We start from the raw sequence: 27,550 nt of genomic DNA, 5'->3' as shown, positions 1-27,550 counted from the left end.
GAGTTTGGACACCAGTGAAGACACTGCCGTTTCCCGTCAGAGTGCCTGCATTGGGTCGCCCGCTCTGCTCTCTGTGATAGCTGCCTGCTAAAGTGAACTCTGTGAAGCCGCAAGTGATGGCTCAAGTGCTTGGATCCTTGCTGCCCGTGGGGAGACCGGATTGAGTTCCAGGTTCCTGCTCCTACCCTGACTGTTTAGGAGCATTTGAGCAGTGAACCCGTGGCTGGATCCTTTGTATCTTTCTGCCTCTCTCTAAAAATTTATTTATTTATTTATTTGGCAGAGTTACAGAGAAAAGGACACACACACACACACACACACACACAGAGACAGAGAGAGAGAGAGAGAGACATTGAGATCTTCTAACCGCTGGTTCACTCCCCCAAATGACTGCAACAGCTTGTGCTGGGCTGGTCTGAAGCAAGGAGCCAGGAGCTTCTTCCAGGTCTCCCATATGGGTGCAAGGGCCCAAGGACTTGGGCCATCTTCCACTGCACATTAGCAGGGTACTGGGTAGGACATGGAGCAACTGGGACTTCAACCTCTGCCCATATGGGATGCTGGCACTCCAAGCAGCAGCTTTACCCACTACACTACAGCGTTGGCCCCAAGTAAATATTTTTTAAAAACAGCCCCTAACCTATCAAGTTGTACACATTAAAAGTTTTTGTATGTCAATCATACTTCAGTAAAGTGGCTTAAATTTTATTATTTTATTTATAGATTTATTTTATTATTTGAAAGGCAGAGTCACAGAGAGAGAGAGAGGAGGAGACAGAGAGGTCTTCCTGTTTCACTCTAAAGTTAACTACAACAGCCATTGCTGAGACAGACTGAAGCCAGGAGCTTCTTCTGGGTCTCCCATATGGGTACAGGGGCCCAAGCTCTTGGACCATCTTCTGCTGCTTTTCAGGCAGTATTAGCAGGGAGCTAGAGCAGAAGTGGAGCAGCTGGGACTTGAACCAGTGCCCATATGTGATAGCAGCATTGCAGGTGGCAGCCTTACCCACTGTGCTACAGTGCTGCCCCTATTTATTACTATTTTAAGGATATTTATTTGGAAGAGTTACTGGAGGAGGGTGAGAAGGTCAATCTTCCACCCACTGATTCACTCCCCAAGTGGCCGCAATGGCCAGGACAGAGCCAGGCCAAAACCAGGAGTCAGGAGCTGCATCCAGGTTTCCCATATGAGAGGCAGGGGTCCAAGCAACTTGGGCCATCTTCCTCTGCTTTTCCCAGGTCATTAGCAGGGAGCCGGATGGGAAGTAGAGTAGCCAGGCAGGGCTTGAACTGGCAGGAGCTTTGCCTGCTGTACTACAACAACGGCTTCCAATTTTTAAAATTATTTTTAAAAAAGGCTTTCAAGGTAGTTAGACAATTTCTGCATTTACTAATTTCAGATAGGTCCTGTTCCCTGATAAGCTCTCAGTGCCAAAGCCATTGGTGTGCAGTGGACGCACGGTGCCATGGTGTGAAGTGGACACACGGTGCCATGGTGTGCAGTAGAGACACGGTGCCATGGTGTGAAGTGGACAGATGGTGCCATGATGTGAAGTGGACACATGGTGCCACAGTGTGCAGTGGACACACAGTGCCATGGTGTGAAGTGGACACATGGTACCATGATATGCAGTGGATGCACAGTGCTATGGTGTGAAGTGGACACACGGTGCCATGATGTGCAGTGGATGCATGGTGCCATGGTGTGCACTGGACACACAGTGCCATGGTGTGAAGTGGACACATGGTGCCATGGTATGGACACATGGTACCATGATGTGAAGTGGACACAGGGTGCCATGGTGTGCAGTGGATGCACAGTGCCATGGTGTGAAATGGACACACGCTACCATGATATGCAGTGGACGCGCGGTGCCATGGTGTGAAGTGAACGCACGGTGCCATGGTGTGAGTGGACACACGATGCCATGGTGTGCAGTGGACGGATGGTGCCATGGTGTGAAGTGAACGCACGGTGCCATGGTGTGAGTGGACACACGATGCCATGGTGTGCAGTGGGAAGACAGTACCACTGGTGTCCAGGGCAGAGTAGATGCCTGTTTTCCCTAGTATGTATGTCTGTTGGAACATCCATGGCTTATGTAAACTTTAAATTTAAATGGCAGGAATATCAGAAAAGAGGCCTAAGAGGGATCCCAGTGCTGGGGGTCCCCAAAGACACTGTTGTGAGCAAGACTTTCTGATCCTCTTGGGCCCCCTGCCAGGCGGTCCAGCTTTCTAGGTAGGGATCTTTTTCAGGGACTTGTGGCAGGTGGCCAAGAAACATGTATGAATTTCCATCATCTTTTTGTTCCCAGTGCTATCTTAACTGCACAAAGAACTTCTTCACAGAAAACTTGGTGTCCGCTTGCCCAGTGGGTTTTGCTGCTACTTTCTCCAGGGTTGCAGGGACCAGAAAGCTTCCGTGTTCCTGAGAAAGTGTAGCTCCTGGTCATCGGTTCACTCCCCAGTGCCCTTAGGAGCAGGGAACTCCACCCAGACCTCCCACAGTGACAGGAACCCCACTGCTCCATCACCCAGACCTCCCACGGTGACAGGAACCCCACTGCTCCATCACCCAGACCTCCCACAGTGACAGGAACCCCACTGCTCCATCACTCGGACCTCCCACAGTGACAGGAACCCCACCACTGTAGTCACCCAGACCTCCCACAGTGACAGGAACCCCACTGCTCCATCACCCAGACCTCCCACAGTGACAGGAACCCCACTGCTCCATCACCCAGACCTCCCACAGTGACAGGAACCCCACTGCTCCATCACTCGGACCTCCCACAGTGACAGGAACCCCACTGCTCCATCACTCAGACCTCCCACAGTGACAGGAACCCCACTGCTCCATCACTCGGACCTCCCACAGTGACAGGAACCCCACTGCTCCATCACCCAGACCTCCCACAGTGACAGGAACCCCACTGCTCCATCACCCAGACCTCCCACAGTGACAGGAACCCCACTGCTCCATCACCCAGACCTCCCACAGTGACAGGAACCCCACTGCTCCATCACCCAGACCTCCCACAGTGACAGGAACCCCACCACTGTAGTCACCCAGACCTCCCACAGTGACAGGAACCCCACTGCTCCATCACTCGGACCTCCCACAGTGACAGGAACCCCACTGCTCCATCAGCCAGACCTCCCACAGTGACAGGAACCCCACTGCTCCATCACCCAGACCTCCCACAGTGACAGGAACCCCACTGCTCCATCACCCAGACCTCCCACAGTGACAGGAACCCCACTGCTCCATCACCCAGACCTCCCACAGTGACAGGAACCCCACTGCTCCATCACTCGGACCTCCCACAGTGACAGGAACCCCACTGCTCCATCACTCAGACCTCCCACAGTGACAGGAACCCCACTGCTCCATCACTCGGACCTCCCACAGTGACAGGAACCCCACTGCTCCATCACCCAGACCTCCCACAGTGACAGGAACCCCACTGCTCCATCACCCAGACCTCCCACAGTGACAGGAACCCCACTGCTCCATCACCCAGACCTCCCACAGTGACAGGAACCCCACTGCTCCATCACCCAGACCTCCCACAGTGACAGGAACCCCACTGCTCCATCACTCGGACCTCCCACAGTGACAGGAACCCCACTGCTCCATCACTCGGACCTCCCACAGTGACAGGAACCCCACTGCTCCATCACTCGGACCTCCCACAGTGACAGGAACCCCACTGCTCCATCACTCGGACCTCCCACAGTGACAGGAACCCCACTGCTCCATCACTCGGACCTCCCACAGTGACAGGAACCCCACTGCTCCATCACTCGGACCTCCCACAGTGACAGGAACCCCACTGCTCCATCACTCGGACCTCCCACAGTGACAGGAACCCCACTGCTCCATCACTCGGACCTCCCACAGTGACAGGAACCCCACTGCTCCATCACTCGGACCTCCCACAGTGACAGGAACCCCACTGCTCCATCACTCGGACCTCCCACAGTGACAGGAACCCCACTGCTCCATCACTCGGACCTCCCACAGTGACAGGAACCCCACTGCTCCATCACCCAGACCTCCCACAGTGACAGGAACCCCACTGCTCCATCACCCGGACCTCCCACGGTGACAGGAACCCCACTGCTCCATCACTCGGACCTCCCACAGTGACAGGAACCCCACTGCTCCATCACTCGGACCTCCCACAGTGACAGGAACCCCACTGCTCCATCACTCGGACCTCCCACAGTGACAGGAACCCCACTGCTCCATCACCCAGACCTCCCACAGTGACAGGAACCCCACTGCTCCATCACTCGGACCTCCCACAGTGACAGGAACCCCACTGCTCCATCACTCGGACCTCCCACAGTGACAGGAACCCCACTGCTCCATCACTCGGACCTCCCACAGTGACAGGAACCCCACTGTTCGTCACCCACACCTCCCACAGTGACAGGAACCTCACTACTGCAGTCACCCAGACCTCCCACAGTGACAGGAACCCCACTGCTCCATCACTCGGACCTCCCACAGTGACAGGAACCCCACTGCTCCATCACTCGGACCTCCCACAGTGACAGGAACCCCACTGCTCCATCACTCGGACCTCCCACAGTGACAGGAACCCCACTGCTCCATCACTCGGACCTCCCACAGTGACAGGAACCCCACTGCTCCATCACTCGGACCTCCCACAGTGACAGGAACCCCACTGTTCGTCACCCACACCTCCCACAGTGACAGGAACCTCACTACTGCAGTCACCCAGACCTCCCACAGTGACAGGAACCCCACCACTGTAGTCACCCAGACCTCTCACAGGGTTGACAGGAATGACAGGAACCCCACTACTCAAGTCATCACTCTGCCACCCAGAGTGTGTCTGTCTGGAAGCTGGATCAGGAAGTGGAGCTGAGAGTGCAACCCAGGCACCATGATGTGGGACCTGGAAGTGGCCTAACTGGCATCTTTATCACTAGGCTACACACGCTCCCGCTTGGCTTTTTTAAAATGTTTATACAAACATATATATGTATGTATGTGTATGTATGTGCACACACACACACGCACATACATCCTGGGAAGTGGCCTTAAATACCGCCTGCAAAAATGCAAAAATAATATAGCGACTAACACTTTATAGTACTTACACCATAAGCATTAGAAACATGCTTTTATCTGTATGAATTCATTTATTCTTCATAACAACTTTGTCTTTTACTCATTGTTTTTATCCCCATTTTGCAGAAACAAAGTCTGTAACTTGCTGCAGACAGCTGGCTGCAGTGTTGGTGCCCTGAGCGCTGTGAGTTAGAGGCAGCACACCTCTTAGCCGACCCTTGCGTTCTCTGATGTGTGCTGCGGACGACTTGTCAGCTGGCACATCTTTAGGGACAAATATTCACAAGTTAGTCTTAGGTACACAGTTAATGTTCATTTATTCAGAATTTCCATTTTTATTCCTGTTTACCTGAATAGAATTATCAGAATACAGATGCACGAGGTTGTCTCTAAGGGACTAAATGCCAAATTAGCCTGCCCGTAGTATGGAAAGTGGGTTTCTTCATGAAGGGTTTTTCTCTTTTTCCCTTTGCCTCGTCTTGTGAGCACTTTGGGAGGCGTGCCTGTCTGGGCTGCTGGCCTGGCAGATGCGCGCCGTCTTCCATGGGAGCTGAGTCACCGTGGCTCCTCTGGTGACTGCCGGAGCTCCTTTGCCCTGCAGAGAAAAGTAAGTCGTCACTTCCTGAAGCAGTCCTTGTTCATCTTAGGCGCTGGGCACAGCTGTCCTGTGGTGCTGGTGATTGGAACAGACGTTTTCATGACCACGCGGGAACTTGGAGGACTGTGCGCCTTCTGTGTGTGAACCTTCTTCAGGATCATTTCAGCCAGAGACCTCGTCCCGCTGGCTCTGTGCATTGTGGCTGTGCCCTCCCCCAGTGCTGTCCTGTACTGGTTTTAAATGTTGGTGCCTTGAGAGCCCAGAATGTTCCATGCATTTTTGTCTCTTTCTGACATTACAGAGCAACTCACCTAGAGCAGGTAGCTAAATATTTGTTGGATGTGGGAGTTGTGGGGAGCAGCCCGGACTGGACTGAGTTACTGGAATTAAGACTTATTCTATGCATCTGCTCTCCCACAATATGGCGCTGGGAGAGAAGTAAACAGCTTCCACACAGCTGCCTCCAGTTCAGCTAATAAACTGTAGGACTTGCTCCTGATTGGAGGAGAGCAGCGTACTCGGCGTGTGGGCAGCCGAGTTAGGATTGGCGGAGGAGGACTATAAAGGAGGAGAGAGACGGCATGCACCAGGAACATCTAAGGGGAACATCTAGCTGAAGGAACACCCGTGCAGCCCCCGAGAAAGCCGGCCGGCGGTGTGCCGCTCCCCTGCGGAAGTGGGGAAAGCGGCCAGGGGGAACTGCCCTTCCACGGAGGTGGAAGGGATAGTAGCCAACCCGGGAAGAACCAGCAGCAAACCCGGGGAGGGCCGAGCAGACGAAAGAACAGCGCAGGGTCCTGTGTTGCTCCTCCACGAAGAGGGGGAGCGACAGGAGTAAGCTGGCCAGCGTGCAGTGGTCTGCTGCTGACTGACTACCGCATGCTGGTGGTGACAAAATCCCTCTAAGAAATTCTGTCAGCTGATGTCAGCCTGTTCCCCTTGACCTCGTTGCCTTCACGGAGTGAAGTTGTTCTTATTTCCATAGATGGTCATTTGAAAAGGAGTTTCTTCTTGGCTCTTCCTTTCTTTTTCTGTTCATTGCCAAGACCTTCTTGCCTACCGCACCCCCTGCAGGCCCCCCCGCCCCCGGAGGCAGGGTGTGCACGTGGGTGTGCTGCTGTGGTCTCTGCAGGATCTCTGACAGATCGACTGCACAGAGGGGCAGTCACGTGGGTTGCAGGTGCTCAGTTCAGGGTGGTGGTTCTTGTTCTCTGTCAGTGCTTTTACTTCTCAGAGTTGATCAGATTTGCGGTCCTATTTACCTTTATTGCCATCCTATTACAGCACCTTGCATGTAAGAGTTCACTGAAGGTATTCTCTCTAGCAGGAAAAATATCTTGTGGAGAAACCAGAAAGTTGAGTATACACTTTATAAGACAGAACTTAACTTTTCTGGGGCTGGTTTGAGACCCGGCTGCTCCACTTCCAATCCAGCTCCCTGCTAATTTGCCTGGGAAAGCACCCACGTGGCTCCTGCCTGGCCCAGCTGCAGTGGCCATTTGGGGAGGGAACCAGAGGATGGAAGAGCCTGCGCTCTGTCTCTCTCTCCCCCTGTAACTCTGGTTTTCAAATAAATAGAAAATAAATCTCTAAAAAAAAAGATCAAAAGGACTTTCCCTCATGGAATGGTAGAATCTTTAAATCCAGGTTTCTTTGCACTACAGCTGCCCCAGAATTACCCTCACCAAGACCCCCGACATTTGCATGGCAGAATCCAGGTCTGTCTTCTTGGCCTCGTGTGGCGTTTGATCGTTCTGTCTCTGCGGTGCTTAGTTCTTTTCCCCGATTCTACACCTGGGTTGGTTCCCAGTCGCCAGCATTCAACACGCACGTTGTACTGCTTACCGTGGCTCTGCTTGACTTCCTCTGAGACGCTCCAGAGTCCCCGTGTCTAGCATGAACTTCTTGTCTACCCGGTTGCACCTGCCAGGACAGGCCTCTTTTCTTTTATGCTCCCATCCTCAATGCCCAGTGTTTGGCTAGTGTTAAATATTTCTGGCTTGCACTTCATGCCCTGAATTCCAGCTACCAGTGTCTCTCACCCGGCTTCTGTAGCAGTGTTGTGAGCAGTCTGCAGTCCATACACATGGGCACAGACTGGGTAGGAAAAACAGCCCACGGACATGAATCTATTTGAAGCTGCTATTTGATGGTGGAGCTAGTGTGCTGAAGAATAAGTGTGGAGAGATCATATCCTCCTCACCATTAATTTCTTAGGAGGAAAAATGGAAGGATACTATTTGTAGCCATTTTACTCAAAACTTTACACTTACAGGCTTCATGATGTTAGTAAGATTTTGACACAAGAGAAATTCTTGTATCATACTATGTAAGTGTCATGGAAAACTTAGAGTTGTACTTCTCTGTGCTCATCTGTCTTATGTGATGTTCATCGTCATGCTAGAAAGGGTTGTGGCTGGAAGTTACAGTAAATACAGCTTACTCCGGATAGGACTTCGGAGCTGGTGGCAGGTGGAGCCATGGCCATCACACAGGACTCCTGGGTTGAGTAGGAAGACACCACCGGCCCACAGTGTGACTTCCATGAGAAGCGTCCATAGTCCTTCTGTGTTGTCCAGAAGGTGGGTGCGGCTCATGGAAGGGCTGAGGGTGCTACTGGGGTTTTTCTGGCACCCCTCTGGGTTCTGTTGTCAGCCTTGCCTGTCAGGATTCTGTGTGACACAGGGTTTGAAGGAATAGTGGCTACTTCAGTATCCAGATTGAGGATGCTCTTTGTAGGCTAAAATGGTAACTTAAAGCAGAGGAGAGCATTCGGATTTGTGGGATGCAAAGGAATTTCAGAATAAATAACGCAAGATTATAGGGTGTGGAGACCTATTCTAACGTAAATCAAATGCAAAAAAGGTATAGGAAGTGAATTTGCTTCCCCAAAGGCCCATCTGTCTAGCAGGGTGGTGTAGGTGTTTAGAAACCACTTGGATCTCCCTCATCCCCAGGTTCCCATTTCCTCTTCAAAGAAGCAGGTGTGGCCAGGTGTCCTGTGGGGAGCAGCTTGGGAATCTTGATCCAGAGGGTGGGGAGCTGTGGGGGGAGCTTCAGAGATGTGAAGGGAAAACTAGGGTTGTCACAGCCATTCATTCTGAAGAAGGCCTGGGTGGTGATTCTCAGTGTCTTGTGGGTGTGTTCGTTCTGATTCTTGTAGGATGTCACTGCAGTGAGAAGCAGCTAAAAACCTGTAACATCAAGCACTTTGCTGACACATAACTTGAGCGATGTGTGTAATAACACATTCGGTACCTGCTTTCTAAACCAGGGTCACTAGTCATCGTTATTTAAAAGATAACATTTCTTCCTGTCCTTTGGCATTAGTGTCAAGTCAAGTGTGAGAATATTGATTTTCTTCCCTCAAAATTTAGTGTCTGTTTCCTCCACTGTGGGTTTTTTTTTTTTTTTTTTTTTTTTTTGACAGGCAGAGTGGACAGTGAGAGAGACAGAGAGAAAGGTCTTCCTTTGCCATTGGTTCACCCTCCAATGGCCGCCGCGGCCGGCGCGCTGCGGCTGGCGCACCGTGCTGATCTGAAGGCAGGAGCCAGGTGCTTCTCCTGGTCTCCCATGGGGTGCAGGGCCCAAGCACTTGGGCCATCCTCCACTGCGCTCCCGGGCCACAGCAGAGAGCTGGCCTGGAAGAGGGGCAACCGGGACAGAATCCAGCGCCCCGACCGGGATTAGAACCCGGTGTGCTGGCGCCACAAGGTGGAGGATTAGCCTAGTGAGCCGCGGCGCCGGCCTCATTTCTTTTAATTGGAGGCATTTCCCACATAGCAGAATGTGGTATGTGGAGGAAAGAGGGATGAGCTGTGGCACCGAGCTGGAAGCGCACTAGTTTACCAGCTAGCTGTGTGATCTTATCCAGTTGGAACTCGGAGCGTTACTTTATTCCTCTGTAAGCGGACAGTACAGTCTCAGCTGTGGCTGTTATGAGGCACAAGTGAACTGAGTGTGGAAGCAAACGGGAGGCCCTCGGTGATAGCCTCATTGCTCTTGCTCCAGAACACCTGTCACAGATCACAGAGAGGGCCGTGTCCCAGCATTAGCTGTCCAGCTGAAATCCATCCAGCCTTCTCCCTTTCTTCTCTCTCCCCTCCTTTTTCAGAAAGCTGTTGATTATTGTAAAATTTAACATCTCTTACCTGTGAAGAACACACTTTAAAAAAAGAGATTTATTTATTTATTTGAGAGGTAGAGGCAGCAAGAGAGAGGTCTTCCACCCGCTGGTTCACTCCCTAAATAGCTGCCACGGCCGGAGCCAGGAGCTTCCTCCAGCTCTCCCAAACGGGTGCAGGAGCCCAAGGATTTGGGCCATTTTCTATTGCTTTCTCAGCTCACAGCAGAGAGCTGGATTGGAATTGGAGTAGCCAGGTCTCGAACTGGCGCCCATATGGGATGCTGGCTATGCCACAGCTCTGGCCTCAAGAACACACTTTTGTGGAGAGACTTTCTTTTTTCTTCCATCTGTTGCTTCTGCTGTCAGAAGCCCTGCTGCTGCAGCTGTGCTGTCTTTAGAAAGGTTTCTCTCGCAGGGGCAGTGGTGTTGGAGCAGTGGCTGGGATGCTGCACTTAGACTATGTTGTCCCCCGCCTTGACCGTGTCACCCTTCCTGGGAGTCAGTGGAATACCAGCGGGGAGCGTGGGGACCAGCCCTGCTCAAAGGCCTAGCTGGAGCCTGGAGAGGAAGCCTGCCTCTTGCTCTCGCACCCACAGACGTCTGGTTTGAAGCAGTCTGTTCATCTCAGCGTATGGGTGTCCCTCAAGTGCATGCAAGGTGTCCTACCTGTATTCTGGTAAATCTTGCCACTGGCGAACACGTATCTGGGGTGACTCACCACGCCACCGAGATCACTGATGACTGGAAAGTGCTGACTGGGGAAACCTCTTCTTCCCGCATCTCGTGCCAGGAGTACAGGTGGGCTATCATTTTGGAAGAGTCGTGTTTTTCACAGGTTTTGAGAGGATGTCTCCGTTCCTTTTGTCTTCTGAACCCATCCACATCCTATAGCCAGATGGCAGGTAATGGAGACTGCTTGTTCTCGGGCAGCCACGTACAGTTGTGGAGCTGGGCTGAGCTTCATGTGGGGTCCGGGGGCCAAACCCTCTTGTTTTCTGTGCTGGGGTCGAGGGCCGGAGAGCAGAGCAGTTCCTCCTCAGTTGCTCGGGGAGAAGGAAGGCCCCGGTTCTCACGTCCGCCCTGCGCTCCTTCCCCTCCTGTTGAGACTGCACTAATCCCTGGAGTTTCGGGAAGAGCACTGAGGAGCAGGAGACAGCCCTGCACATCCCGTCGGCAGTGTCCTGGCTCAGAGCTGCTGTGGACTCAGCCTCCGCCTGAACCGGGGCTGCAGAAGCCAGGCAGTGCTGACCCACATGAAGGAAGGCCTGAACCATTAGGGTGTAGTCAGGAAAAGTAATTCGGGAGGGGCCAGCGCTGCGGCTCACTTGGCTAATCCTCTGCCTGCGGCGCCAGCATCCCAGATGGGCGCTGGGTTCTAGTCCCGGCTGTTCCTCTTCCAGCCCAGCTCTCTGCTGTGGCCCGGGAGTGCAGTGGAGGATGGCCTAAGTGCTTGGGCCCTGGACCCACATGGGAGACCAGGAGAAGCACCTGGCTCCTGGCTTCGGATCTGCACAGCGTGCCGGCCGTGGCGGCCATTTGGGGAGTGAACCAGTGGAAGGAAGACCTTTCTCTCTCTCTCTCTCACTGTCTAGAACTCTACCTGGCAAATAAAAAAAAAAAAGTCATTCAGAAACAGAAATGCTACAGTCACTATGTGTAGAATATTCTCCTGCCTCCCCTTGTGGGAGCCTACAGCATGCCATAGCCTGATGCTGGCTGCTTCCGTAGAAGAGCCGGGAGCCCCATACTGTGGAGAAAGGGTGGAGGACACGGAAGGGAGGGCCAGTCAGCACTGCAAATGACCAAGTGCTCATTGTTCCCAAAACTAAAGGACGGGGAAGTAGACTCAGAGCCTCCTTTAGAACTCCCAGCCCTGGTGTAATAGGAAGTGGTTGGTCGCTATGTTTCAACTCTCAACAGTGACTGTCCGTGGTTCCAGATGGTTTTGATAAAAATTTGGAATGGTCACATCCCAGCAAATGCGCAGGCCTGCAGATTCTGTCTGCCGTTGGGAGTGCTGAGCAGACCCAGAGGGAAAGCAGATGCTCGCGTTCCCCACCCAGACTTGTTCTCCAGGAAGAACAGAACGCATAAGGACAGTTCCTAATTGTGCTTTTAGTGTGTTTATGTGAGCTGCAGCAGTGGAAAGCCCACATTTCCAGCCTGTAGCACAAAGCCAGTGGATAGCCAGAAATAAAATGGTTAACCTATATGTCTCAAACAGTAATGTGGGCTATTTCAGAAAATTAGATTACTCTGAAACATGTTTTCCCTTAATTTCATAAACTTCCTGAGGCCAGAGACCTTGTTGTTTGTTTCCTGGACTGCAGGGCCCAGTGTCTGCGTGACTGATACAGGTGAGCTCCACTGAAGCCTTTCGCTAGGTGGGTTGGGGCGAGCGGCTCTGGTGGTTAAGGCAGAGGACCCTGGGAACACTGGGAACAGGAAACAGATTGGATTCTAATTAGGAGGGCAGTGTGTGCGGGGTGAACCATTCTGTGGGCAGGGGAGGCAGTGTTGTGCCCGTGTGGTGGCGGGTCGGGAGTTGTAGATTATTGCTAGGGGAAGGTGATAGCGGAAAGATGACCAGCTCTCAGCTCTTCTACACTGTAGCCTCTCTAAAGGGTCTCTCAGTGTGTGCTTTGGCCACCTCGTCTGAAAGTATTTGCTGTCCCCGGCCAGATTCCCACACTTCCAGTAAACCCAAGCAGGACTCCTGTTCACAGCTGTCCATCTGTGTGTCTGCTGCTTTCTAGTGTCCTCGCTGTGAAAACCACGTCTCCTCCTCCCGCTTCCCCTTGGTGACATCACAGCCAGGGCTCACTGGCAGCCTGGAAAGGGAAGGGCTCCCCACCTTCATGCCTGAGAACTGGTGCAGAGCAGGCTGCTGGGAGCCGCGGGGTGGGTTCCAGCTGAGCTGGAGTGTGTCAGCAGGGAGGAGGGAGATGTAGGCGCCGGAGCCCTTAACGGGATTTGCTTAGCAGGTTGAGTGTCCAGCCCAGGGAAGGGTGACTGCAGACTCAGAGCTGTGTACCCCTGAGAAACCTCACCAGCTGTGTGGGCGGGGCCGGCGGGGCCTTCCTGTCTTCCTGTCCACTGTGCTGCTGGCACCCCTGTGTGCACATTCTCCGGGTCCACTCTGCTCTGGGCAACTCAGGGAAGACAGGCAGCTTGGGGAGAGAGAACTTTTTTAACCCCTTCCTTTCTGGCTTCTTCCTCCGTTCCTCCTCTTCCTCTTCCCGCCTGGCCCAGTGACAGCCCAGCTGAGGGAATGCCTGAAGTCAGAGGCTGCCTCTCGGAGTAGTCTTCCCTGAAAATGTGGTCTGGGGTGGAGGCTGGAAGGTTTGGAGCAGGGAGGAGGGGTCGCATGCCAGAACAGAGCCCCATACGGCCACCGCTTGGTGGGAGTGGGGACCGGGGGCTGTTGGTCACAGAAGTGTGAAGACAAGTATTCGTTTTGCTCCTCTTCCCTTTAATTTGAAGTCCAGCTGCCCTCCCCCCCACCAGGACTCTTCGTGGTTGTAAACCTTGCAGGCACTTCTGTAGCCTCCGCAGGGTCGTAGACACGCAGCCCTGAAAGTTGGCTGACATTTTTCTCCCTAAATCCGTGGCTTGCATTTGGCAGGCAGAGGCAGTGTCTACTTGGGGCAGCTTCCGTTTCTATGCTTGAAGGAGTAGATGAGTGCGCTGTCCACACTGCTGTTTGGGAGGATACCCCTTCCTTTATTAGCATGCTGCCCTGACATCAAAGGACTCAGTGCATCCTACAGTGGCTGCTTGACAGAGCTGTTTTCACAGGGGGCTGTGCGAGGAGGGGGGGAGGAGGAGGAGGAGGGGGAGGAGGAGGGGGAGGAGGAGGAGGAGGAGGAAGCGCGCTGGAAAAGGAAGCCTTGTTTTTCTCCATGCAGTCTGTAGATGAATCATGTTCCCACCACTGCATAGGTTCTCAGCCCTCCAGGGCTGCGGGTGCGGAGCTGAAAGGGCCAGTGGTGACGCTCCTGCTAGAGAAGGAAGAAGGGGAGGCTGGGCAGGGCGGGCTGGGCAGGGCCGGGCTGGGCGGGCTGGCCGAGGCAGGACCGCAGGCAGCAGTGAGCTTTTTCCCCTTTACGCTGCTGTCCTTGGATATTGCAGCTTAAATCAAAACCAAGCCCTGCCGCCTGGTGGGACTCAGACTCCGCCTCGCAAAGCGTCTCCAGCCCTCCCCCTTTCAAAGTCCTATGAGGAAAAATTGACTTTCCTTGCATTTGTTTTTTTCTTTTCTGAGTAAGAACAGAATTTAATACATTTTTTGTGTGATTCCTTTGAAATAGAGTCGTCTTTCTTTCCCTCTTCCTGGCCAAGCGCAGACTGGAGTTGAGCCTGCTGTGGGCTTCACCGTGTGTGTCAGCTGTTATGCTGCGCCGGTTTGCTCTTTGTTTCTCTACTGGATTTATCACCAGTGATGGAGGCGTGTGCGCCTCTCTCTGTCGAGATTTGCGCAGAGTGTAGCGTCTGGGGATACTGGTTCTCTCCTGGGAACTGCAGATCTCTTATCCCCTGCTCTGAAGTTCCCACGAAGTTCTGTCTGTTCGAAGAATTGGATTCTGCTTGGTTTCTTTCCTCTTCGTTTTTTGGCCCCTTGAGGATTTTCAGATAGGGAAGTCTGGAGGGCAGAAACCCCCTGCTTGCTGTGAGAACTGTGGTCCGTGAGTTCACCGTGTGCACATCCTGCACTTCGTCTCTTCCCTGCGTTCAGGCAAAATGTACGAGCGGCACAGGAGGCGCTACAGCCTGTGTGACATCTCCAAGGTGGACAGGACTGTGGATGTGGTGTTGCTGAAGGTAAGGGCTCCGTGCCTCGGCATCTTGAAGCTCTCCAGGCGGCTTCCTCCTCTTCGTTCCAGGGGCTGCATCCTGGCCTTCCCCGACCGGGAGAAGAGCCGAGAAATCTGCACACTCGGGAGGGCTTGGTGGTGAGGAAGGCTCACAGGTTCCTAACGGAGCGCTGGAACTGGGAAAAGGGGTGCTCGAGGGCTGGCAGTGAACTGCTTCCTGCTGAAGTGTGATTTGCTGGCTTTAAGATGGACTCCTGTGCTCAGGAGAATGCCTTGTCTTGAAAATCACAGAAGGAGAAATCCACTTAGGGGCTGCTTCTCCTTGGTGGCGGGGCGGGGGGTCCGGTCTCTGTCTCATTCCCCTGCCCACTCTGTCTGGGTTTCTTTCCCTGCCAGTCTCTGTCTTTTGTCTGAGTCTTTTCCATCTGTTGCTCTGCTGCTTTCCCAACTCCCAACTCTTCCGGGGAAAGACAGACTCCATTTATTTTTTTTGGAAGAATCTCTAGTCACCCTGATTCTTAAAGGGGCAGAGCTGCCCTCTGGCTGGACTGCCTTTCCGCTGTGGCTTCTGACTCGCTGGGAGCTCTGTGTGTTTGTTTTCTTGGCGTTAGCTGTGCTGGGTGTCTGCAGGCTGGGGGTGGAGCCGCTGGGTAGCTAATTGCTCACAGACGGCATCTCATCTGGGAATCCAGAGTTGGGAGGGCCCCTCCAGCCAGCAGGAGAGTCTGGGAATGCTGGTGGACTCAGGAGCACTTTTTGGAAGTGAGACAAGTTTCTGGCAAAGGCAGGGGAGCTTGGAAGTCAACCAAGTGCACCAGGGATGCCGGAGGAGCCTCCGCATCGGAGCCAGCGCGGGAGGTCGCAGTGGGGGTGCAGAGCCCTGGTGGGGGAGACGGGGCTATCTGACTGACTTCTGAAGTCAGTTTATTGCCTAATGCCCACTAGCTATTTCTCGTTGGTTGAGTGAGGCTAGGAACTGGCCCAGAAGCTGGACAAGGGCCTGTAGGCAAGGCAGGGGAGGGGGTGTGGCGTCTGGCAGCCCGTCCACCGTCACCTGAGGCGCTGGTTGACTTGCTGACCCTAGGCGCGGTGCAGTTGGTAACTTGGTGTTTTGAACGGACTCCAAGCTGACACTTGTTTTAGTTTCTCTAACGTGATTCCTCCTGAGCTGTACGTGGGGGAGCCTCACTTTCAGGGCGTTCATTTGCATGGTGCGTTCTGAGTGTGTGGAGTGGGGGAGATAGTGATGGAGAGAAAATGCCAGGCTGTGAATCATCTTGGTGTCTAAAGTACTGACAGACCCTGTGGTGCCCTGTCCGCTGGGTGGGGCAGCCTCTCCACATGGGGCTGCGTCACGCTCACCGGGAGAGGCTGACGCCCAGTGCTCAGGAAGCAGTGCCACGCACTTGGCTTCTGGGGCCTGTCTGTGCGCACTGCCAGAGAAGAGCCTGCAGCTTACCCCGAGCCGTAATGAGGAGTCAGAACTTGAATGAGAAAAATGTGGGTTTTTTTTTTCCCACAAGGCTATTGCTAATGAAGATACTTATATTGTTGTATTTGTACATTTTATTGCCTACCACTTTTCTTTATTGAAAACTTCTCTTCTTAGAATGTAGTCATTTATTGCAAATAAGTGAGTACTAGGAGTGTTGAAAACACTGTTTGCAGTTTGGAGTGAGATGGGGGAACATTTAGTGTCAGGGCCTTCGCTTTGAAGTACTGGCAGAAGTGGTGCTGGGACCAAGGGTTGTGGTCTTTATCTGCACACCACTAACTGCAGTCAACAGAGAAGTCCAATGGCTGTGGGAGGTTTGACAGAAATTAGCAGGTGCTGTCTGGGGAGTGATAGCAAGTGCTGTTTTAGATGGAGTGGATCGCAGAGGGCCTTTCTGAGTTGCTGGTGTTTACAAAGCTGGTCCCCAGAAGACACCTGCTATACAAGAGATGTCCCAGAGGCTCTGGGCCAGGGAAGAACCCCCGCGACTGTCCTGACAGACGGATGGGAGCATTCCGAGCTGCAGGCTACAAGTAGTGTCCGAAGAAGGCTGGGGCCCTGGAGGGACCCCAGCAGATGTGGGGAGGATACCTTACCTCACGTGGGAATCGTCCGGTCGCTGTTGCGTGGCCCCGGCAGGAACAAGTAAGTGCTGAGACACAGGCACTGAATGTCTGTATTCCTCGCCGTCTTGTCAGGTTCAGATAGTGAGTGACGCCTAGCGTTTCCTCCTCCCGTGTGACAGGCAGGAGGGAGCAGCCCAGGGCCAGACTGTGGTCAGACTCCGCACTTGGTCCTGCCCTTCTAGGCTGCCACCTCTGAGTGATGCCGTTTGTGACTCTGATTGGCAGGTGTATCTGTGCTCTTTTCCTAGCACAGACTGTGTTTAGGAGGTGGCTTACAAGTCTGGGTTCCCAGTGCAGGCGCGCCTTCTGTGAGACCACACATGTCCAGAGGCCTTCCCAGGCTGTGGACAAGGCGTGTCCTGAAAAAAACTGGATGTGCCTTTCAAAAGCTTTGCACTAAAATAAGCTTAGGTCTTTTTTTGTTGTTGTTCACGTTAAAAAAATAGGTTTAATGCAAGTGGTTCACCTCATAAAGAATTGACCAGGCACTGGAGACGGGGCAGCCACGCCCCTCCTGCCCCCTGCGCCCTCAGCAGGGGGGTTCCGATACCACTAGTGAGTTAGCAGAAAACGAAGCTTCAAGGAGACAGCGAAATTTAGTGCAAAAGATTGTGTGCAGCGGAAGTGGGGGTCCCGCCACGCCATCCTCAACACGGGGGCGGCCGCCCAGCACCTGGGGACCAGCGCGCCCTTGCAGCAGGGGCGGCAGCCGGGGGTCTGGGCCCCCTCCCTGCCCAGCCGGTCACCCCCGGGTCTCTCAGTGGCCGGGGCAGGCTCGGGGTGCCAGCGGTCCCTCCCTCGGCCGGCATCTGGCATCCCCCACAGGGTGGACCTGGGGCCCGGCTGGGCCTCACATGTCCACAGAGACCAGGAAGCACCAGCCCAGCCCCCCGACCAGCATAAGCTTATCTTTTAATTCCATTTGTTCCCACAGACTCTGCATGGCCCCTTGTACATGATGCGTGTAAGTTTGTCACACACTTTTTTAGCTGCTTCCTCCATAATTCTTTTGTTTCATTTTTTTTTAAAGATGTGTTTTATTTATTTGAAAGACAGAATTAGAGAGAAAGGTAGAACCGGAGAGAAAGAGGTCTTCCATCCGCTGGTTCACTCCCCAGATGGTGGCAATGGCCAGAGCTGAGCCTATCTGAAGCCAGGAGCCAGGAGCTTCTTCCAGGTCTCTCATGTGGGTGCAGGGGCCAAGGACTTGGGCCATCTTCTACTGCTTTCCCAGGCCATAGCAGAGAGCTGGATTGGAAGTGGAGCAGCTGGGACTAGAACTGGCACCCATATGGGATGCTGGCGCTTCAGGCCAGGGCGTTAACCCACTGCGCCTCAGTGCCGGCCCCTCCTTTTTTTTTTTTTTTTTTTTTTTTTAATAGTTATTTATTTGAAAGGCAGAGTTAGGTAGAGAGAGAGGGAGAGACAGAGATAGTGAAATCTTGTATTCACTGGTTTATTCCCCAAAAGGCTGCAATGGCTGGAGCTGGGCCAGTCTGGAGCCAGGAGCCAGGAGCCAAGAGCTTCATCTCTGCCTCCCACGTGGGTACAGGGGCCCAAGTGTTTGGGCCATCTTCTACTTTGCCAGGCACATTAGCAGGGAGCTGGATTGGAAGTGGAGCAGCCAGGAATTGAACTGGCGCCCATGTGAGATGCTGATATCGCAGGTGGCAACTTTTCCCAGTATACCACAGTGCTGGCCCCAGTGACTTTTTTAAAGATTTATTTTAACTCCTTTCCCAGGTACTTTAGCAAGGAGCTGGATCGGAAATGGAATAGCCAGGTATTGAAATAGTGCCCAAACGGCATGGCGGCATCATAGATGGTGGCTTAACCCACTGCACAATGCTGGTCCTTTTGTTTTCTTTTTTTAAAAAAATTACTCAGTAGTATTCTCTCATGATTTATATAAAAGCATTTGGAATTTCAGTATTTTCTATCATTGTTTTTAAACAATGGCTATGTTGGGTGTGCGTGCCACTTAGAGTTTGAAGTGATACGTCGTTTTTCCCTCTCCACGCCTATCTGTAGACACTTGCTTGTTTATGTGAAGGAGTTTGTCATCTTTCCTCTGTTCATTAATGAACCCAGGCACTCAGACCACTAACTAATTCATATTAAATGCTCAATAAATATTTGTTGGCTGAGTTAATTAATCTTTAATGATTTCAAGCTTTGGATCCTATGTAGCAAGTTACCTTAATTCTGTTTTATGTGCTGATGCTTTGGCTTGAGAACAGAGGGGCGGTGGCGGCCGCAAGCCTGTTTGCTGTGGCGGTGTGCGCCTCTAGCTCCAGCCCTGCCCAGGGGTGTGCAGACGACGCTGTGGAGCAGCCTCAGGACCCGCATCCTGACCTGTGCTTCCTGGGTCAGTTCCACGTGGTTAGCTTCAGGGCAGCTGCTCCGCAACAAGACCTCCCTGGAGGGTTCAGCAGGGTGCGCGGGGCTCCAGCCTCAGATCGCTTTTGCCTCCTCCGTCAAGCAGCAGCATCCGTGAAATAGTCTGAAAATTTCTCCTAAGTGACAAAGCCTGTGCCAGTGATGCTCCCTGGTCCCCAGCCCCTGTCCCTGGTCCCTGGTCCCCAGCCCCGGTGCACCTCACATCTCAGTCCTCTGTCCGTGACATCCTCGTGTTCTCTTTCCCCATGACATACATGGCTTCTGGCTTCTGTGATAGCTGGTTAGTAAGCGTGAGTCATAGGCTGAAAAGGAACATGGGAGGACTTTACTTGCTGGCAGGAGCCCCGGCCCAGTGTGCCCGTGCTCCTGCGCATCCTCCACCTCCCTGGTCGGTGACTGGTGGGAGCGCTGTGTGACGCAGCCTCGTGAGTACCAGCACCAGCATACAGAAAGGAAAGGGGCAGTGTGGAGTCCACTGCTGCCCGTTTACACTGGAGTTCTTTAGCCAGGCACCATTTCTCTCTTACTGCTTTCGTAACTCTGGGTAAGGGAAAATCCTGTCTACTAACAGTAAACATGACTCTTGGGTTCCTGCAGATTCATCAGGAGCATATTTTATAGCTAGTACTGGAGAGTGCTAGCTGGAGATTAGAAGTTTGCAGCAGTGTGTGTGCGTATGAGAATGACAGTGTTGGCAGAGGGTAGGCAGCTCCCTTTCTGTGACGCTTGAGAATGACCCCATTACCGAAAGGGCAGAGCAGTGGTTTGTCCCTAACTCCAGTGTCATTTCCCTGAGAAATGCATGTTCTTTACAAGGTTGCTGGCTCTGAGAGACTTGCCCTGGCTTATAACAAAAGAGTCAGGAGGCTCGGGTTGAAAGCCAGCCTGCACGTCTGCTCAAATATAGCCTGATTCACCAGAGACTGACACCACATCCGGATGGGGGGGTTGCGCTTCCTTTTGTTCAGCCTTGTAACGCAGGCTGATCTCTTGAGACCGAGGCAAAGGAAGTGATGGGGCTGTGGCTGGGAAGGCTGGATGGAACTGCGAGCTGCATTAGCAGGAGGAACCGATAGAAACAGTAGCAGAAGCCCTGCCAGAAACACAGCCAGCTCCCTCTCAACTGAAAATATGTGCTGGTCTATTTTCAGACTGATGGGAAAGATGGAGGGTGTGGCTTGGGTCATTGCACAAGGTCTGGCGGCTTCAGTGTGGGGAGGGGGAAACATGACCCACACAGATCTGATGCTCACTCTGGGGAGCGTCTGAGCCCTTGCTCTGTGTGCACTGGACCCTGGGCTGTCCCTGAGCTGGTTGTCATGGGGATTCTGCGGACAACAGAAAAGCAGTGGCTAAAGGATCATAACTGTGCTTGGGGCCAAAAAATGTATTCTGGTAACTTACCTCTAAAAAGTGTTGCTGTTTAATGGCAGAAGCTCTGGTTTTCTCATTCCTAACTTTTTGCCAAATAAAATTTCTGAATCTCTTGACCTGTCCTCTCTCCCACCCAGTCAGTTACCAGCGATGCGTTTTGTTCACAGCTCGGAAGTAAGGCACAGTCTGGATGGTCCCTTTTCCTTCAGACTCTGTCGCCTGATTCTGAGGAGCCGAATCGTTGGCCAGGCCTCATCTCAGGACTAGAACTGGGAACCAGCTGACTGTCAGGATGAAAATCTCAGTTCTAGAAATCAGTTTTTTGGAATGGAAAACAAGCATTCCTTCCACCGGAAATGTCTGGGACGCATTGGTCTGTACACCCTACGTTTCAGGTGTGTGGGCCTGGGAGGCCCTCTGGCCCTCTGGGGAATGCTGTGGAACTGTTTCACGGTTTGCTTTGGTGTTGTGAGTGAGAAGGAAAGGGCAGAGCTGCCGACAAGTGGAGGCCAGGCCGGGGCACACTGGTCTTCCACAGTGTGACTGAAATAGCGCAGAGGCGGGGAAGGCTGGTCGTCCAGGTCCTGTCTCTCCCGCGGTGTGCTTGCTGTGGCGGCACAGTGTCTCACGTGGATGTCATGTGCTGCTTGCTGCTGTTGCACGGGGTGTGGCTGAAAGTGCTGATTCGTGTCTCGATGTTCTTTCCACACTCAGTGCATGTGGCATTTGTCCTCTGGTTAGTGGTGTTGCCCATGATGAGGACTGTGTGGCTCAGATCTCTGGCTCGGGTGAGCTACCTGGCTGACAAGCGGCTTTTCTAAACAGGCTTGCCTGTCTGCATATCCTCTTTAAAATTAGAATAAAGTGTATATAAAGTTACCATTGCAGCTCTTCCCAGGTGTACAGTTCGGGGCACCAAGCGCGTCACACTGTGTAAACCGGCACCTGCAGCTGTCTCCAGACCTTTGTCACCACCCCAGCTGCACATTCCTGCCTCCCTGGAGACCTGGGATCCACCATCTGCCTTCCGTCTCTAGGAATTTGGCTACTCCAGGGGCTTCTTGTACGGGGAGTCGCACAGTATTTGTCCTCTGGTGGCCGTCTCCATTCACCTGGCAGTGTTCACAGACATCCACATTTCCTGCTTCTCAAAGGTGGAATGATGTTCCATTGTATGTGTGCACCACCGTTTGTTCATCCAGTTTTCTGTCTCTGTGAACTCTTGGACTGATTCCATGGCCTGGCTGTTGTGAATGATACTGCTTTGAACACAGATACACAAATGATGGGTTCGAGTCCCTGCTTTCCGTTCTTTTTTGTCATATACCCAGAAGTGAAGTGGCTGAGTCACCAGGTGATGTGAGTACATGCTTCTGTATTCGACACATTTTTGAGGAAGGGCTGCACCATTTTCCATCCCTGACAGCAGTGCGCCAGGAGTTCCAGTTTCTCCGTGTCCTCACCAACACTTACTGTTTTCTTTCTTTCTTTCTTTTTGTGATAATAGCCGTCCTCACGTGTAAAGTGACACCTCACTGTGGTTTTGATTTGCGTCTCCCTAGTGCACTTTCCCCTTGTGCTGCTGTGCTTGTACTCAGCAGTAGGAGCTCCGCAGGCCAGGCCAGCTGCAGCATGCTGCCTGGGGCGTTCTCTGGGGCTGCTCTCTCTGGCGCTCTCCTGCATTCTTTTTGCTGTTACCTCAAGAACAAGCAAAGCTAGCCCAGCCTTTCACTTAAGCTTTCTTGACTGTGTTTACCCATTGGCAGGACGTGTCCAAAATTTTGCTTAGGCAGAGAGTTTATCACCCTCTTCTACCCCTCTGGGTTTCCTGGCTCTGTCGCTTGTGGGTCTGTGGTGCTTCTTCCTCTCATTTCTGGAGACGCTGTTCCCTGTACCAGCTCCCTGCAGTCCACCGTTTGCCATGCTCCAGGGGCTGCCCCGCAGGGTCAGGTGTCTGCGGCCTCACCCTGACTGTGTGTCCAGGTGCCCGTGCGTCCTTCCTCCCTGCTGTCCCATCTCGTTGCTGCACATCCTCTAGAGTTGCCTTCCAAGTACACACTGATCATTTCTTTCCTTTTTTTATTTTTAAGAAAGATTTGTTTATTTACTTATTTGAAAGAGTTAGAGAAGAAGAGAGAGACAGGGAGGGAAATCCTCCTTCTGCTAGTTCACTCCCCAAATGGCTGCAATGGCTGGGGTTGGGCCAGGCTGAAGCCAGGAACCAGGAGTTCCCTCTGGGAAAGTAGGGACCCAAGTACTTGGGCCGTCTTCTGCCGTTTGCCAGGCACATTAGCATGGAACTGGCTTGGAAGTAGAGTAGCCGAGACATGAACTGGTGCCCATGTGGAATGCTGAAGTCGCAGGCAGCGGCTTAACCCTCTGTGCCACAATGCTGGCGCTGACACTCATCCTTTCGTTCCTTGCCGATGTGCTTGGAGGGTTCTGCCTTGCTAGAACTGCAGCCTATCGTGGCTGTCTCCTGTTCTGGACTCTATTGGTCCTTTTGTGCTCCTGATAAACATCTTAAGCAAAGGCCTGTCATATGGGGTGGGGGTGGGGGGTAGTAAGAGTGTGCACCAGAACCACCAGTTGGGGCACACACATGCGTGTTCCTGTGCGGGCCGTCTCACAGGTGTCTGTGACATAGGCTGTGAAGTCTGCTGACGTGTGCCAAGCACTGGCTCACATTCGCTTCCACGTGGCTGGAGTTCCAGTCTTGCCAGCGCTCCCCTGGACATGCCACCCCCTCTTTTGCACTCCTCCATGGGCCACCACGATGTTGAACCTTTTCCAAGTTGCTGAAGCAGAAATGTTTGTGTTTATGCTCAGGCTTTACCGCTGTGGATTGTGGTTGTTTGTGTACCTATTGTATCTCACAAATACGTGAGTGTTTCCTAGCCCAGGAGCCAGTTTGTCTGACAGTGCAGACCCCTGCTGCCCTGGGACACTCCTAATCGGACTCCTCATCTTGTACACTGTGGAGCCTGCTGTGCAGGTTTCAATCAGCCTCACGCCTTGGTCAACATCCTGCCTGTCGCTGGACCTTACGTGGTCTCTTGTCTGAAGTGTGTTCTGTATTCTGCATGTGTGCTACCGGGCAGCGAGTCGCTGGCATTTCCTGGCCACACCGGGTGGGTCCTGAATCACCTGACGTGGTCCTGCTTTTGCTGTATGCAGTTGTAACTAGAGTCTCCCTCAAAGAGGGGTGTCTGACGTGTGCATCACTGCAGACTTTCTGAGGAAGAGTTTTCCTGGTTCTGCTTTGAAAGCTTGGCCCAACATCTGATTCATAGAAAGTATCCAACAGCTTTTTTTTTTTTTTAACATAAGTGAAGCAAAATTGAGCACGAAGAACATCTTCATTGTCTTCCTTTTCTATAAAGTAAGCAATGGATTAAAGTATTATCCATTTTAAAAGAGAGGGGTTGTTGCCTTGGCACCGTGGGTTAAGCCACTACTTGCAACCTTGGCATTCCATGTTGGGATGCTGGTTGGCACCCTGACTGCTCCCTTCTGATCCCGCTTCCTGCTGACGTTCCTGGGAAGGCATGGAAGACGGCCCAGTGCTTGGGCTCCTGCCACTCGTGGGGGAGATCTGGATCAGTTCCTGGTTCCTGGCATCAGCCCAGCCCAGCTCCAGCTGTTGCAGATCTGTCTCTGCACAAGTCCCCACCCTGCATCGCTCTGCCTTTCAAATACATAAATAAATAAGTCTTTTTGGAAAAAAAAATAAGAGAAACACATGCTTGGGATGAAATACCACACTGCACTCACTCTGAGAGCTTGACCAACAAGTCAGACAAGAACAAAAGCAGAGTTGGCAAAGACGTGGAGGGATTGTCAGGTGGTGTGGCTGCCCTGGGCAGTGACCTAGCGGTTCCTGAAAAACAGGAGAAAGTGGCCATCTGTGTGGCCAGGTTCTCTCCATGGCAGATGAGGAATTATGTTCACAAAAAACTTGGATACCAGTGTCCATAGCTGCATTCCTTTACTAAAAAAAAGATTTTTATTTATTTGAAAGAGTTACAGAGAGAGGTAGAGACAGAGAAAGAGAGAGGTCTTCAATCTATCTGTTCACTCCCCAAATGGCCGCAATGGCCAGAGCTGGACCAATCTGAAGCCAGGAGCTTCTTCCAGGTCTCCCTCGTGGGTGCAGGGGCCCGAGGACTTGGGTCATCTTCCACTACTTTCCCAGGCACATTAGCAGGGAGCTGGATTGGAAGTGGAGCAGCCAGGACTCGAACAGTTGCCCATATGGGATGCTGGCACTGCAGGCCAGAGCTTTAACCTGCTGTGTCACAGCATTCCTTCTGACAGCCAGAAAGTAGAAACAGCTCAGACCTCTGTCCATGGAGGAATATCTGAGTAATATGATGTGGACATGCCCGCATACTGGAATTTTATTTGGCAGTAAGAGGAAAGACGCATCGACGTGCTGAAGCATGGATGAATCTTGAATATTTTGCTCAGTGTCAGTCATGAAAGACCATCAGTTGCATCATTCCATTTAAATGAAGTGGGCAGGGTAGAGGTAGTCACGGAAGTGATGCGTGGTGGGCTAGAGCTGGGGAGGGAGTGTAAGGTGAGGGTCTGAGTTTGCGCTGGTGTTTACAGAGCGAGTATTGACGAGCAGCTTAATGGTTTTCTTCTGCAGCCAGCTGTAATTTAACAAGGTGCTCGCTTGCTTTCTGCTCGTCCCACTTAGCGGATGCAGTGAGTCCATCGATCTTTGCCAGCAGGGGAGCAGTGACCAGAAATCGGCTGGAACCTGATACAAACTGTACTCTAGAGGTCACCAAAATGCCAGCAGTGTGTGTCTTTGGGTGTTACAAATGTTCGGCTCCTTAACAATTTGTTTAGATGCTCCTGCTGTGTTTTGTTTGGAGTTATGGCTGAATGGGTTTCAATTTTAATGTGCTGAGAGGGTTATAATGAAGTGTTTGTATTTTTATTTCTATTTTAGGAATGTATTTGTTGTGAACTTTCCTGGGGTATAATTTGCATGTAATAAAACTCCGCAGTAGAAGTTTTCAGTCTGATGAGCTTTGACAGCGTGTGAACTGGTGATCGCCACCCGCTCACACAAGCACAGGGCTGCCAGCTCAGCAGTGCCCTCTGCCGCCGCCTCCAGGCCTCAGGGTGGCTCGCAGACCCCACCCCTGTGCCTTTCCAAAGCGCCCCATCAACAGAACACTGCAGGGTGGCTCTTGTCTGGCTTTCCCTCCTTGGCGTAATGCTCTTGAGTTTCATCCGTGGCTCACTCTTCCCTGTGGGAGTTACTGCGTTGTAAGTGCATGCTACGATTAGGTACAGTTGATGGCAGTCGGGACTCTGTAGTGTGGAGTTGTCGTGACTAAGCTCCTGTGAAAAACTTGGATACGAGTCTGTGTGTGGAAATATGTTTAGATTTTTCTTGGGTAACACTTAGAGGAGTGGGATGGTGTAGTGTTTGTGCGTGTGTGTCTGACATTGTAAGGCACGGTGGCGCTGTGTCCCAGCGTGGCTCTGCCGTTTTGCCACCTCCCTGTGCCGGGGCTCCACGTCTTTCTGAGCACTTGGTGTTATGTCTTTAGTTTCAGCTGTCCTGGTGACTGTGTGCTTGTCTTTGTGATCCTAACTTGCGTTTGCCTATTGATTCCTGTGCTTGTTAGCCATTCTTGTATCTTTTATCTCTTGCCCATTTAAAAAATTTTGTTTTATTATTGTACTCCAAGAGTTTTGTTTTGGTTTCAGATCTTCTGGGTACAGTGCTAAAGCAGATGGGTGTTATTAAAATAGTTTCTCCCTGTCTGTGGATTATTGTTTGCATTTGCCTAGCAGTTCTGAGCAACAAAAGATTTTAAGGCTGGTGTAGTTGAATTGATCAGGTTTTTCATGCTGTGTGTGTGTAGTATCTAGTAAATTTTTTGCCTAACCCAAAGTCACAGAGAGGTCCTCTAGTGCATTTTTATACATGGTGTAATAAAAGGCTCCAGCTTGGGGTGAATTTTGTTTGTTGATATCAGTTGCTGGAGCATCCATTTTCATGACTTCTTTTCCCCATTGATGTATTTGACTTCCTTGTTAGAATCCATGGACCTGAGCTGACATTGTGGCTCAGCAGGTGGGCCACCACCTTCAGTGCCAGCTGGCACCGGTTCAAGTCCTGGCTGCTCCACTTCCCATCTAGCTCTGTGTTAATGTGGAAGATAGCCTAGATCCTCGGGCCCCCTGTACCTATGTGGATGACTCGGATGGGGTTCCAGGCTCCCGGCTTCGGCCTGGATTACCCCCGCCATTGTGGCCATTTGGGAAGTGAATTAGCCGATGGAAAATTGATCTCTCAAGTCTCTCCCTCTCTATAACTCTGCCATTCTTTAAAAGCAAGCAAACAAAAACAGTGGGCTGTATCTGTGAGGGTCTATTTGTGTATTCTCTTCTCTCTTCCATTTATCCTTGTCTGTGCTCAATGCCTTTCTAACTTAATGAGTGTAGCTTCTGTACTTTGTCTTGGAATCATGTAATGATGATACTGCTTTTCCTTTTCATTTAAATTTCTAATGATTCATTGCTAGTACATAGAGCTAGCATTGATTTGGGGGGGGGGGTGTCAGCTTTGTATCTGGCAGCGTTGCTAAACCATTTATTCTGGTAGGATTTTTGTGAATTCCTTAGGATTTTCTACATGGACAGCCATAGCATCTGTGAACAAAGTTTTACTTCTTGTCCAGCTGTGCTCGTTTTTTCTTTTTCTGAGTTACTGCACTGACCTTTCTCCCTCTGGATCAGTGCTGAGTAGAGCAGATGAGAGCAGGCGTTGGGGTGCAGCAGTGTTAAACCACCACTGGGACACTGCACTCTGCTTCAGACTGCTGGTTCGAGTCCCAGCTGCTCCACTTCTGCTCCAGCTTCCTGGGAGGCAACGGGTGATAGCTCAAGGACTTGGGTCTCTGCCAGCCATGGGGGAGATCCCAGTGGAGTTTCAGTCTCCTCACTCCAGCTTGTCCCAGCCTTCCCTGGCTGTGGTA

The 27,550-nt window shown here is 52.1% G+C and overlaps 1 protein-coding gene across 26 annotated transcripts in view; it reads left to right on the top strand.

Moving 5' to 3' along the window:
• AKAP13 (A-kinase anchoring protein 13) overlaps positions 1–27,550 on the top strand; it is a 308,889-nt gene that overhangs the window by 167,266 nt on the left and 114,073 nt on the right. For 5 of the 26 annotated variants that reach the window (XM_070053473.1, XM_051835164.2, XM_070053472.1 and 2 more), the window contains exon 1: positions 13,854–14,655. The exons of 18 other annotated variants lie outside the window; for them this stretch is intronic. In XM_070053473.1, the coding sequence (XP_069909574.1) occupies positions 14,575–14,655 (81 nt within the window). In that variant the 5' untranslated portion in view covers positions 13,854–14,574. Of the gene's footprint in view, positions 1–13,745; positions 14,656–27,550 lie in introns of those variants that run through there. 3 more of the 26 variants (XM_070053469.1, XM_070053468.1, XM_070053471.1) reach the window with 2 other exon arrangements.

This window comes from Oryctolagus cuniculus, chromosome 12, assembly GCF_964237555.1.
Source record: "Oryctolagus cuniculus chromosome 12, mOryCun1.1, whole genome shotgun sequence".
Lineage (NCBI taxonomy): Eukaryota > Metazoa > Chordata > Mammalia > Lagomorpha > Leporidae > Oryctolagus > Oryctolagus cuniculus.
Note: the sequence above shows the minus strand (reverse complement) of the source record. Positions and strands in the feature narration are given on the sequence as shown.